Consider the following 12,465-nt stretch of genomic DNA (forward strand, 5'->3'; position numbering starts at 1 on the left):
TACAAGGACTTTTACATCGTAGATACAAGGGCGAAGAGCAACACGGGCTAGCACAAAGAAGAAGGGCGGCCCCGGCGGCGAGCGTAGCTTCGGCGTGATGGCTCTCCTGCTGCCCGTCTGCTCCGCGGGTTCAGCGCCGGTCCGTTTTTATAGCCGCCGGTGTCCGTTGCGGCAGCCAGCAGTTCAAATCCTCCAATCAGGTCACGGCGCTGGCCACCGTTCAAATTAGACGAATGGTCGAGAGGCGCCCGGCCGTTGAAGGCTTGCCGACCGGAACGGGCGGCCGGCGAAGCGTTGCAGGTGTTCGAACCGACGGAGAGGGGGAGGAGGAAGGGTCCGCGTCGGGCGACGGCGAGGCGGGATGATTCCCGCTGCAAGCCGCGACATGTCCGAGAGAGTCTGGTCTTGCTTTGCGCTACGGCGAACTCGCAGCGCTGGTTTCCAGAGAGGCCAGCCAGCGAAATGTGGGCGCCGGCACAACATGTCCTAGACACATCAGAAGGGAGTGAAAAGACCATAGCTGACTTTCGTCCTTTACTGTTGTTATTTGCAAAGAAAGGAGCGGTATAGAGGTCGTAATCGTGCGACACACACAAGGAACAGCAAGTAATTTGTGTTGCTGCGGCTGATCTCCTTTTAGGCCGGCATCTGTTATTGACTCAGTTGTGACGATCGAGAAGATTCCACCAAGAGTGTGAGAGGAAGAGCAGGCCTCATTACTGCTGCAATATACGCTGCATTTCACTGCTAATCCGTGGAAATGTCACGAAGTAGAGAGCTGGGCAGCATTACTGCAACGTTGTATTCGGATTTTGCATGAGTCTCGTGAAACTCATCACCTCGTATTGTGTAATTTTTTTCTTGCTTCATGTCTCGACCTATAGTAAAATATAGTTTACCCTCGTTCCGCTACAGCGCTGCAATCTCTTTTTCATGGTTAACATAAACAACAGAATCACAAGCTTTCCCCGCTTAAAGGGTCAGTGTACTGAATTTTATCGGCCATACTTTCTTACCGGTTATCGACAGCTCTTTACTCAAATTACCGTTCAGCCAGGTGTGGTGCCAAGAAGTGCGGTAGAACATTTTAAAATAGGTTGGTTGGTTTTTGGGGTTTAAACGTCCCAAAGTGACTCAGGCTATGGGGGAAGCCGTAGTGGAGGGCTCCGGAAATTTCGACCACCTGTGGTTCCTTAACGTGCACTGACATCGCACAGTACACGGGCCTCTAGAATTTCTCCTCCAAAGAAATTCAACCGCCGCGGCCGGGATCGAACCCGCGTCTTTCGGGTTCGAGCACCATAACCACTGAGCCACGGGAATACATTTATGTGGGAACACATCTGCATGAGATGGTAGTCTCATCTGGCGACCATAAAAATACAATTTCATAGCAATTTATAAAGTGCAATTCCAAGTTCTGTGATGATTAAAAGAAATTTGGCACTGAAAGGACATTGGTTACATATGAATCATATGACCCATATGAGCCAACTCCACGGTGGAAGGTATTTTTTCCACCGTGGTCAACTCCGAAGAAACGCGGCCGCGACAGCCGAAGTGATGACGAGAATAGCGACGATCCCGACGATTTCCGCCGCGTGGCTACAAACATGGTGGCACCCTTCGGACATGGACCTCTCGCTTCGGACTGAATTCTCGTTGTTGCTGCCTTTTTCAGTGCACTCACTGGCCGTAAATGAGGCGCCGATCTTTCGCTTCGTCTCACCTCACCTATAAGAAAAAGTTCAAGTGATAAATTTGCTTTATTTTTTAATTAGAGTGACGATTCTACCGCTTCGATACTTAAAATGAGAGTCGGTTTGCTTACAGTAATGGTTCCCATCCTGACTACCAGATGGCGCCACTATATGCTGAATTTAATTTTGCGTCTTTACTAGCATGCGCTGAACTAAAAGTCGCAATATGCCTGCGTTTAGCGTACGTATAATTATAACTATTCATGTGATTTAAGGAAAAAGCGAGCGGTGCGCCTTCTACAGTTTACTAGAACAAAACGTAGATTTCTGTGACATTGGGGCATACTAACGGTACGTAGTATATTCACTTATGCATCTACAAAAAAAGACTACCACCTGGAGCCACCATGCATTTTTACGCGACTTTTAAAGCCAAAATAAAGTACAAATTCCTGCCCAAACCGGGAGAAGTTCCTTCGTTATTGACGTTATAGGGTGCCATTTACCAGAATATGTCATTATTTATGCAAATCTCGGTGAGTAGAGTGACCCTTTAAGCCTAGAACCAAAATAATGCGTTGGTACAAATATGTTCCTTAATATAAGTTAATTCCTTTGCAACACAATCGCGGCGGGACTACCTAGTATTTCTGGATTGGCAGCTATAAAGGTACCCACATCAGCAACGCCCGATATCCGCTGCTTACGTAGACCACTTGGAAGAGCATCAAAACTCATTGCTATAATTAGAAGAAGGAGTACTTTGCGTGAATAGTATTTGTAGTGCAAGAAAAATCCAAACAGTCTTCCATACAAAGTCAACATGGCGCAAAACCAGCCCGACTATGAACAAATTATATATAACGAATCGCATTTCTTCTCGAAGTGGAAAACAAAATTTCCGAAAAGTAATAATTGCTCCTGATACAGTGGAGTAAGAGCTATGAATGAGGAAGGCTGCCGCCAGGGCGACAACAGAGGCTTTAATAGATCATTCACATATCATATTAAAGAGGAATATTTGGCTGGATAGAAATCATTTACAATCATATTTGCTAGCGCTTGTTTCGACACGAGGACACAGTAACACATACGCATAGGACAGACGCTACTCTAACTGATACATATTAAAGCGGAAACTAGGGAAAGCGGAAAGCGGAAATGTTAATAGAGAACGATTATATCAGCAGCCTGTGAAAACGAATAGCTACATTTTTGTCAATCCCCTGCGCTTCATCGTTATAAGTCGTCCTTTCTATTAGTGAGAATAAATTGATTTATGGTAGACGCTACCAGTGGCAGTCTGTAAGGACTGCATTGTGTTCAGGTAAGAGGTAGTTGCTCTTCTGAACTTGATTATCGGTTTCACTATATTTTTATTTATATATATATATTTTCCTGTGCAAGGCATCCTTGTGCTTTGGCCCTTTGACAAATAGGAGATACGACATCCGGTAAGAGGAATATTTCAGTTACCTTAGCAACTGCGCGGGGAAGCACCCTATGTCCCAAAAAAAGTTGGCGAGGAGTGCTGCATCGTATGTGAATACTAGTGATGCAAAAAAAACAATCTCTTTAGTTTTCACAATACAGCCTGCGCATTCGCGGCAAGAAAGAAACACCTAGTAAGGAGGCGATGTCTTGAACCTTCGAAGTTATTTGTTTCCGTGACGCGGCCACTGCGCCACAAGCAACTTCTGCAAAAAGATTTTTCATAGCCCGGAAGCAAGAATATTGACAGGGTATTAACCTCTCTTCAAGTCGTCCTTCTATTCTTGTTGGTATTTTTTTAAAGGACAGTTAAGAAAACATTTTAGTTCTCGAACTAAAGCAACATAAAAAAGGAAAGGTTCAACCATGTGTCCTTTATGTATTTGCTTTAGGCGGAATGCTCATTAGAGTACTATAAAGGCACGTTCTTTTCAAATATACTGCCATCCTTTTGAGCGCCATACATTATGCACAGCAGATAATGAACGGTTCATTTACTTCCTTACATTCTTCACGGCTGGACTTAATATCTGAGGAATGATCGGCCATAACACGGCGAAAAGAAACGCAAAGACATTTGTGCACTTTACTGCGCTCTATGCCCAACTTGTACCATTGATGGCTCCAAGGCGCAGTTCGCTATGCCTTCCCTATTGAAAATACTGAACGTGGATTCTGCGTGCCTATCTTTGCGTGTTTATTGCCACGCACATTGTGACGATTGAGCGAGGTCGCAGAACACGATACATATTTCACACAATTTGCGCAAGCCGAGCAAGCTCGCAAATGCGAGACATCTGTCACATAAAGTGCGCAAGCCGCGTAAGGCTCGTACAGCAGGAGACATCCTCGCGTGATATGCGCAAGCCGGGTGGGGCTTCCAGAATGTCCGAGAGCCAAGGGTGAGTCCCAGAATGTTCAAGAGCCTTGTCTGGCTCACAGAGCACTAGACAGTGTCAAATGGAGTTACCATCATGATACCGATAATACCTTGCATGGCTGCAAGGCTCCTACATCACTGCTCAACACGTTACGCCAATGCCCTACCTAAAGGCCTCCTCACCTGTCTGTCACTGCCTCATTCAGCATGCATGTTGTGAGATAACAAGCTTTGCAGCAATGGTGCTTCGTGGGATGGCTCTCATGTGTGTAGCATGCTTGCAAAAGGACATAGATAAGGTCACCTTAACTGGCTTTATTAATGCCACATCCCTCATGACGGGTGCCACACAGTGGCTAAACAATTTCTTCAGCTTCTCCAAGTCCAGCAGGTTGGCGTCTTGATCCAGGTTCTCACTATGCAGCACCTGCAAAAAGGTAGCAGTATATGCAAAAAAATTCAGTTAATTTGTTTTCTGGAAATTCCAGAAAAGGGCACAAGTAGTTCCATTAATGAACTAATGATGATTTCGAAAAGTATCAGGTTTGAAATACAGACATTGGAAAACCCGACTCAAGCACGCAGGCTGCTCAGCATCAAACCTGCACAAAATCTAATAACCGTGTCACACAGGCATTTTGAAGGCTTTCAAATGGCCATCAACTCAGTGACACTTGAATGCAGCTAAATGGGCATTTCCAATAGCCACAGAGTCCCTAGAACAGTGTGGACATCTATCAAGATTTTGAAATTTGCACTCAGACATGGAGCACTCGCAACTTACACTAAGGAATAAAATCAAAGCAATTTAATCGCTGAAAGAATACTCAACATGAAATGTACAACTTATTTCACTGAAAAAAAAGAAGGCTGGCCACAAAACACTGCAGCAAGCGTATTATCACTGTTGCCAATAGCACAAAAACAATGAATACCACCTTTTCAAAACTGCGTGAGTGCTACAACAGCTTCCCAGCAAAATTATCAACTGTGACAGTGGCTCCACAGCAGTTTGGTGCGAGATGATGAAATATCTCTACGGCGATCAAGTATTCTGTGTAGCAGCGGCATAACTCCCGAGTTGAAGTGCAAATCTCAAAGCTCAGTCTCCCACCTTAACTGTTATCTTTAAATACATATTTAAATTCATTGCAGCGTGCTGCAGAAGTATGTGGTCAGATCATTCGAGAGGATACCTGCAAGCTATCTCAGGAGACGAAAGATCTGATGAAGAAACGCCAAAGCATGAGGACGTCTACCTTCAGAGATAGAATAGGACTAGGAGAGCTATCGAAGTTAATTATAAGTGCAAGGTAGCCAACATAAGAAAGTTTAACATGGAGAAAACCTAGCATGCTCTAAAGCATGGAGGTAGCCTAAAATCAGTGAAGAGAAAACTAATCACTGGTAAAAACCAGATGTATGCGCTAAAAGACAAAGAGGGCAATGTCATAAGCAATATGGATAAGATAGTTAAAGTAGCCGAAGAGTTCTACACAAATCTCTACAGTATCAGAACGTTACAGAGAGAGGCAGTAGAGCACAGCAATGGGACACCCGCCAGTAACGAGGGAGGAAGTAAAGAAAGCCTCAGGAGCAATGCAAAGGGGTAAAGCAGCTGGTGAGGATCAGGTAACAGCAGATTTGTTGAAGGATGGAGGAGAGATTATACTAGAGAAACTAGCCACCCTGCATACGCTTGCCTCGTGACCACGAGCGTATCAGGAGCTTGAAAGAATGCGAACATTATTTTAATTCATAAGAAAGAAGATGTCAAGGACTTGAAGATTTACAGACCGATCAGCTTACTATCCATTGTCTACAAGGTATTTACTAAGGTAATCACTAATAGACTCAGGACAACCTTCGAATTCAATCAATCAAATGATCAGGCAGGCTTTCATAAAGGATACTCAACAAGAGACCACATTCATGCAATCAATCAGGTGATAGAGAAATGGGCAGAATACAACCAACCCCAATATATAGCCTTCATTGACTACCAGACAGCAATTGACTCGGTGGAACCACAGCTGTCATGCAGGCATTGTGGAATCAGGGTGTAGAAGAGTGTTATGTGAAAATATTGGAAGATATGTATAACGACTGCACAGCTACCATAGTTCTGCATAAGGTCAGCAATAAAATTCCAATAAGGCAAGGTGTCAGGCAGGGAGACACGATTTCACCAATGCTATTCACTGCCTGTTTACAGGAGGTATTCCGGGGCCTGAAATGGGAACAGTTGGGGAGAAGAGTTACTGGAGAATACCTAAGTAATTTGAGATTCCCTGATGGCATTGCCTGGCTAAGCCACTCAGGATATGAACTGCAAAGCATGATGAATGAGTTAGACAGGCAGAGCAGAATTGTGGGGCTAGAAATGAACACGCAGAAAACCAAAGTAATGCTCAACAGTCTAGCAAGGGAACAGCAGTTCACAATTGGTAGCGAGGTGCTAGAAGTAGTAAGAGGATATGTATACTTAGTGCAGGTAGTGACCGCTGATCCGGATCATGAGAGGGAAATAACTAGAAGAATAAGAACGGGGTGGAGCGCATATGGCAGGTTCTCTCAGATCGTGAAAGCCAGTTGCCAATATCCCCCAAGAGAAAAGTCTAACACAGCTGTATCTTACTGGTACTCACCTATGGGGCAGAAATGTGGAGGCTAACAATGAGGGTTCAGCTTAATTCAAGGACAACGCAGCGAGCTATGGAAAGAAAAATGATAGGTGTAACGTTAAGAGACCGGAAGCGGGCGGAGTGGGTGAGGGAAAAAATGCGGGTTAATGAAATCCTATTTGAAATCAAAAGGAAGAAATGGGCTCGGGCAGGGAATGTAAGGCGAAGGCAAGACAACCGCTGGTCCTTGAGGGTAACAGAGTGGATTCCATGAGAAGGTAAATGTAGCAGGGGGCGGCAGAAAATTAGGTGGGCGGATGAGATTAAGAAGTTTGCGGGGATACGGTGGCCACAATTGGCAGAGGACAGGGTTAATTGGAGAGACATGGGAGAGGTTTTGCCCTGCAGTGCGTGTAGTCAGGCTGGTGCTGCTGCAGATGATGACAGCCTGAGCACACCTACAAAGTAAAACTGTGAACTCGACCCAGCAGCACTTTACTGTGTTGAAAGAGAACAGGTACAATTGAATTACTGCATTACCTTGTTATTATCATTAAAAAGTACAGGGCTCTAAGGACTTCCTAATTTACATCGAAACGAATGGTTTACAGTGAACTTTCACAGATTACACTAACAGGCACTGAAAATCCAACACAGCTGCCCAAGAGAATATTAGGCAGCCGTGCTAGCCTTCTTTTGCGCTATGCTACCTGATACCAGATTAAAATTCGAGAGCAATTTGCTCATACTCTAGCAATGGGATACGTTATGCCCCAGACTGATGCAGCTGTCTTACTAAAGGCAGAGAAGCTTTCAGTGTGGGTCATGTGTGCTGTGGCGTGAACACATGCACAGGATCGCCTGCTACCATCCAAGTCCTCTGTGTACACAAATGCAAGTGCAATAGAGAACCCACATCACAAATTTGGCTAGTCTGGTCGGCCAAGCATGGGCCAGCTGATAGCACGAAGCAGCAGGTGCGACACATACCATCATCATCAGCCTGACTAGGCCCACTGCAGGGCAAAGGACTCACCCATGTCTCCACATTAACCCTGTCCTTTGCTAGGTGTGGCCACCATATCCCCGTACACTTCTTAACCTCATCCGCCCATCTAAGTTTCTGCCGCCCCCTGCTATGCTTGCATTCTTTTGGAATCCACTCCATTACCCTTAAGGACCAGCGGTTATGTTGTCTTCCCATTACAAGTCCTGCCCAGGCCCATTTCCTCCTCTTAATTTCAAGTAGCATGTCATTAACCCGCGTTTGTTCCCTCACCCACTCCGCCCCCTTTTGGTCTCTTAATGTTAGACTTATCATTTTTCTTTCCATAGCTCACTTTGCTGTCCTTATCGTTTGGCACGTGTTTTTTTCTTTGTAATAAGGCATAAAGTATTATACATGAATTACCACATGGCATCCTCCTATGACCACTAAATAATTTATAATCAAATTTCTTTCTCCTGCTGTATTTGTTTCGGTTTCGACAGCTGAATGATGGCTGTGACGTCAAAGCGAGGTTATTGGTCATGTGAGGCATGAAAAACTGCAATACAATTGGTACTTCTGGCTCTTAAGGAATGCTGGTGTCAGCGCTGTAGCGAATTAAAATGATGAAGCAGCGATTATAAGTGCAGTTTTTCCACGCCTCACGTGACCTATAACCTCTCTTTGATGTCATAGCCATAGTCAAATTGTTCACCGAAACAGGATGGCAGAAAAAGTTGATTATAAATTATTTAGCGGTCTCACGCGAATACCAGATGGTGATTCATGCATAGTAGTGTCTTCCGCAGCATTATAGAGAAGAAAACATGCCACCAAGATTAGGTGTCTATACTCTTTTAAGCTGAACTCTTTTAATTAGCCTCCACATTTCTGTCCCAAAAGTGAGAAACATGCAGGCTAAAGAAAAGATTTCAACTTAAGTACCAAAGTGGCTCTAATCACACGATGAAGCGGAAAAACTCTCGACACTTGAACAGAGAACAAATAGGAATTCCAACAAAATTTTAGATTCTTGTAAGGCTATCAAGCATTTCTGAATATTGTAAACTGCACTTTCACACATACAGTACGCATGTATGCCAAGCTCACATTCAGTAGCCCTGTTTTCCGGCTGTTATTATCACGGTCTGAGCTCAGTTACAGATTTAAAACCAGCCAAAAGATGCAACACAGGAAAAGAGAAGAAAACAGGTTGGACTATCAATTGAATTTTTTGTGAAGGAAAAGAAGGCTCGCATGAAGATGCGCACACACATGGCCCACACCAGCGAAAGGCAGGACAACAAATAACTGTCACTGATATACAAGCACGTCATCTAAAAGAGAAAATTCTTTCCGTTGAAGATTGACTAATGGCTTCGCTACTCATACAGCCGTTGCCTTGGAGATATGCATCAAATACCTTACAGATTTGTTTACCACTTCTATACACCACTGAAGTGTCACAGAAATCAGGCGTACACACTGATGGGTCATCTTATGATTTACACTCACGACATTGGCACTGTAGTGCCAGATTAGAAGCTGCCTTCCCCCTAACGAGTTAGTGCTCACTCAGGAACACATTAAAGACACCTGCACATATCCCTGAAGTAGTTTCTTGCACAAGCTAGCGGAATGTGATAAACCACTTCCTGCAAGTCCTGAACCTAGTTTTAAGGGATACCATACTGCTATCCCGGGTTTTAACAGCAGCGCAAAGGCCATCAACACAATGATTGGCGCAAAAATTACATTTAAAAATTTTCCCGACACTCGATTTGAACTCATGAAGTCTACACAAAGGACTCCATGATAACCGTTCTGAGGTGAATGGCAGTTCAGCCTAGCCTCTGGAATCTGTGCCAAAAAAAAAACGGAGTCAGTGCATCGCAATTTATTTCCGATATCAGCCGGTGCTGATGACAATTGTATGTTTTGCTTTCTCTGGCTTATAAAGCTCCACTTTCAGAAAAAGTGTCGTCTTTGTGGTTAGGATGCGGAACTTCATCATCACAGGTCAACTTCAGCTTGCCATCAGTGTCCCTTTAACGCCTCAAAGTTGAACAATAGCTCCATTCATAGAGGAGGGCTGTGCATAAATTTCGACCACCAAAGATTCTTTAACATGCACTGACATTGCATAACACACGAGCAAATATGCATTTCGCCTTGTCGAAACGAAGCCACCACAATTAAATCCCGCGTCTTTGGGCTCAGTAGCCGAACACCAATGCAGCAGGCCACAGCACCAGGTGAAAAACAAAAGAGAGCCCTTAATAGGCAACCTAACTTGCAAAAATCAACATAACGAGGGGTCACACAAGTAGCAGTGGATTAGGAAAATAAAAGCTACTTGTGTCGGAAGATGTCTTCAGTGCTTACCTCAAAAGCCTGCTTGCTTGCTGGGCATCCTAGCACCAAGTGAAAGGCTGGCACAGCTATACTGGAGAGCTTGGAAGAGGCATTGCTGGTAAAGCTATGTGGAGATTGCTGCAAGGTAAAAAGACACATTTAACAGCAGCACAGTGCAAAAAATGGACTAGAATCAAGCATGTAAGGCAAAATGCAAGGCACAAAAAGGAGCCGGTCGCAGAATGGAACACGACTGTTTAACCGCATTTCGAAGTGGGCCAGGCAACAAGAAATTCATAACCAAGGCAGTCATTCACAAGCTAGCCTCAGACGAGACATCACTTGCATATCGATATCCAGCATCGTTTCTACAATACATGCCACCATTCAAAAGAACAGACCACAGCAGAACGATATTTTCAGTAGAAGGCTGGTTTGCTTCAAATTCTGCATGCGTCCCTCAATTTGAAATCTGGCATGATTAGCACTGATTTCACATTCTCACAGGTATGATGAATTAATAGTGCCAATTGCAGAAAAACCACACTTTTTCCTTTAACATCAAATAAGGTATTGGAGAGGTACCTCAGCATATTTAAGTCAAAGTCAGATTTATTTGCGCCATTGGTTATAATCATGAAACAATTAAGTTTATTCTTCGTACATATTAAAGGCTCAATTACCCTTAAATTTCACTGCAACTTCGGGATTTAGGCCAAATGGAGCTAGGGCACCTGTGTGCATTTTGCAGTTGTTTGTACCATTTCAGCTCCGAGCCAAAGTATGAAAAAGCGAATGCCAAAATAGAGGCGAAAAACTTCAGAGCAATTTGTTTTTATCTCACCGTTCTGCTATTCAAGGCTCGACTACACTGGCTCGGCTATAAGTACGAACGCAGCTGGATCATACGGAGCTTCGTACCTTAAATACACAATTTATAAAAGTACAAGTGAAATACAAGTGAAAGAGGAGGAAACTCAATCCTAACGCATACAGCTGAATCGCAGTCTACGTAGTTAAACTGCTCGAGCGCTGTTACTTCAATTACAGCGTAACATGCGGCGAGAATGTAAAGCCCGGGCCGAAGATCTATTCGCGGGCACATATTCCATTCTCGGCGAGAGATGAATGGCAGTACGGCGGCAGTACGGCGCCGATATCGTGCACCCCGCGATCGGATCAGCTGTGCATATTTGCATGGCATACTGACCATGACCGTGTGACCACTGACACTACACGCGCATTCATGCCCGTGTGCCGCCAGCAAACAACCTTTCAGCGCTGCGTGCTGCCGCGATAGGCACTGCGTCTTCGCGTCTCTGTACTAGCTGTGTTGACGTGGCCAGTTGTGCGCAAAGGCTTTGAAATAATGAACAGGTTCGAAGAAAATTAACGTACCCCCAAGATACGAGATGTCACCCGGGTAGTGGTCTCCCACCAGCTGCTCCGCCATGGAGGAAATGAGCCCCGCCGTCAGCATAGAGTTTCCAGTGAAGGCGCGCAAAGGACGACGCGCTATCCGTCGAGCCCGCTGACGCACGCTATAAACACAGGTTTACTCAGCACCTTACCACGTTTTCGTACATCGCACCAGCGAATTTCACTGCTGTCGGCACATCACATATCGGAAGAGTGACAAATGCTCATGCCAGCGATGGTTCACGCCCTCGGCACCACAAAGGAGGACCACGATATAGTGTTCTAACCACGACAAACGTAGCAACGCTGTCCGCCATGCTGTCCCTTCCCAGACGCTGCGTTCGTTGGCTAGCGCTTCGGCCAGTTCCGGCTTCCTTCGGCCCGTTTAGAAAGGCATCGCCTCCAGGCATTCCTCCAGGTCGTCTCTTTCGGGCTCTATGCTTTTGGGCAGTGCGATAGCAAAGGATTAAAACCAAATGAAACTTTCGTTACAAAAATAATTAAGTTCTTGTGCACATATTAGCATTAAAAACTTGAGATATTTGTGACGCGTGGACGCATGAATATGCGTGTCGGTACATGCGTGCGTGCGTGAGTGGGCATGGTCTAGCGCGTCAAATCCAAAGCCTATCCGACATGCTGCATGGTTTCTGAGATCACCGCCGTGAGCTTCGCTTGTTTTCTCGTGCTTCTGCTGGGCGGTCTTGTGCGCCGCTGTTACTGTGCTGGAATCGCAAAAGAAGAAGGATTACCGGTGTGTGCTGCCGGTGGGCGCGCTCTCATCCAAGAGTAGTAGCAGCTCCCAATTAAGCGATCCGTCGGGGCATATGTGTTATGGATGTCTGGTCGACAACGATAATGAGGTCAGCAGTGCGGTGCCGTCGTTTGATGAGTCGAACCTTTCGGCCTATTGCTCTGCTAACTTCGTTGCAAAAATGCCTGGCTCATAAGCAGCGACAGTGGCCATTGTTTCTGTGGTGTGTTTCGATTACAAGACGGCGCCCTTCT

General features: G+C 45.1%; 1 protein-coding gene across 1 annotated transcript; it reads right to left on the bottom strand.

Moving 5' to 3' along the window:
* Positions 1 to 3,932: 3,932 nt before the first annotated feature.
* Positions 3,933 to 10,319, bottom strand: LOC149328860 (uncharacterized). The gene is made up of 2 exons (XM_089559828.1): positions 10,069 to 10,319; positions 3,933 to 4,498 (listed from the first exon to the last, which is right to left on the bottom strand). Exons 1-2 carry the CDS (start codon positions 10,195 to 10,197, stop codon positions 4,274 to 4,276), a joined length of 354 nt encoding a protein of 117 aa, XP_089415954.1. The 5' UTR covers positions 10,198 to 10,319; the 3' UTR covers positions 3,933 to 4,273.
* Between the last annotated feature and the right edge of the window lie 2,146 nt (positions 10,320 to 12,465).

Source organism: Amblyomma mixtum, chromosome 9 (assembly GCF_055824585.1).
Source record: "Amblyomma mixtum isolate Tamu chromosome 9, ASM5582458v1, whole genome shotgun sequence".
NCBI lineage: Eukaryota > Metazoa > Arthropoda > Arachnida > Ixodida > Ixodidae > Amblyomma > Amblyomma mixtum.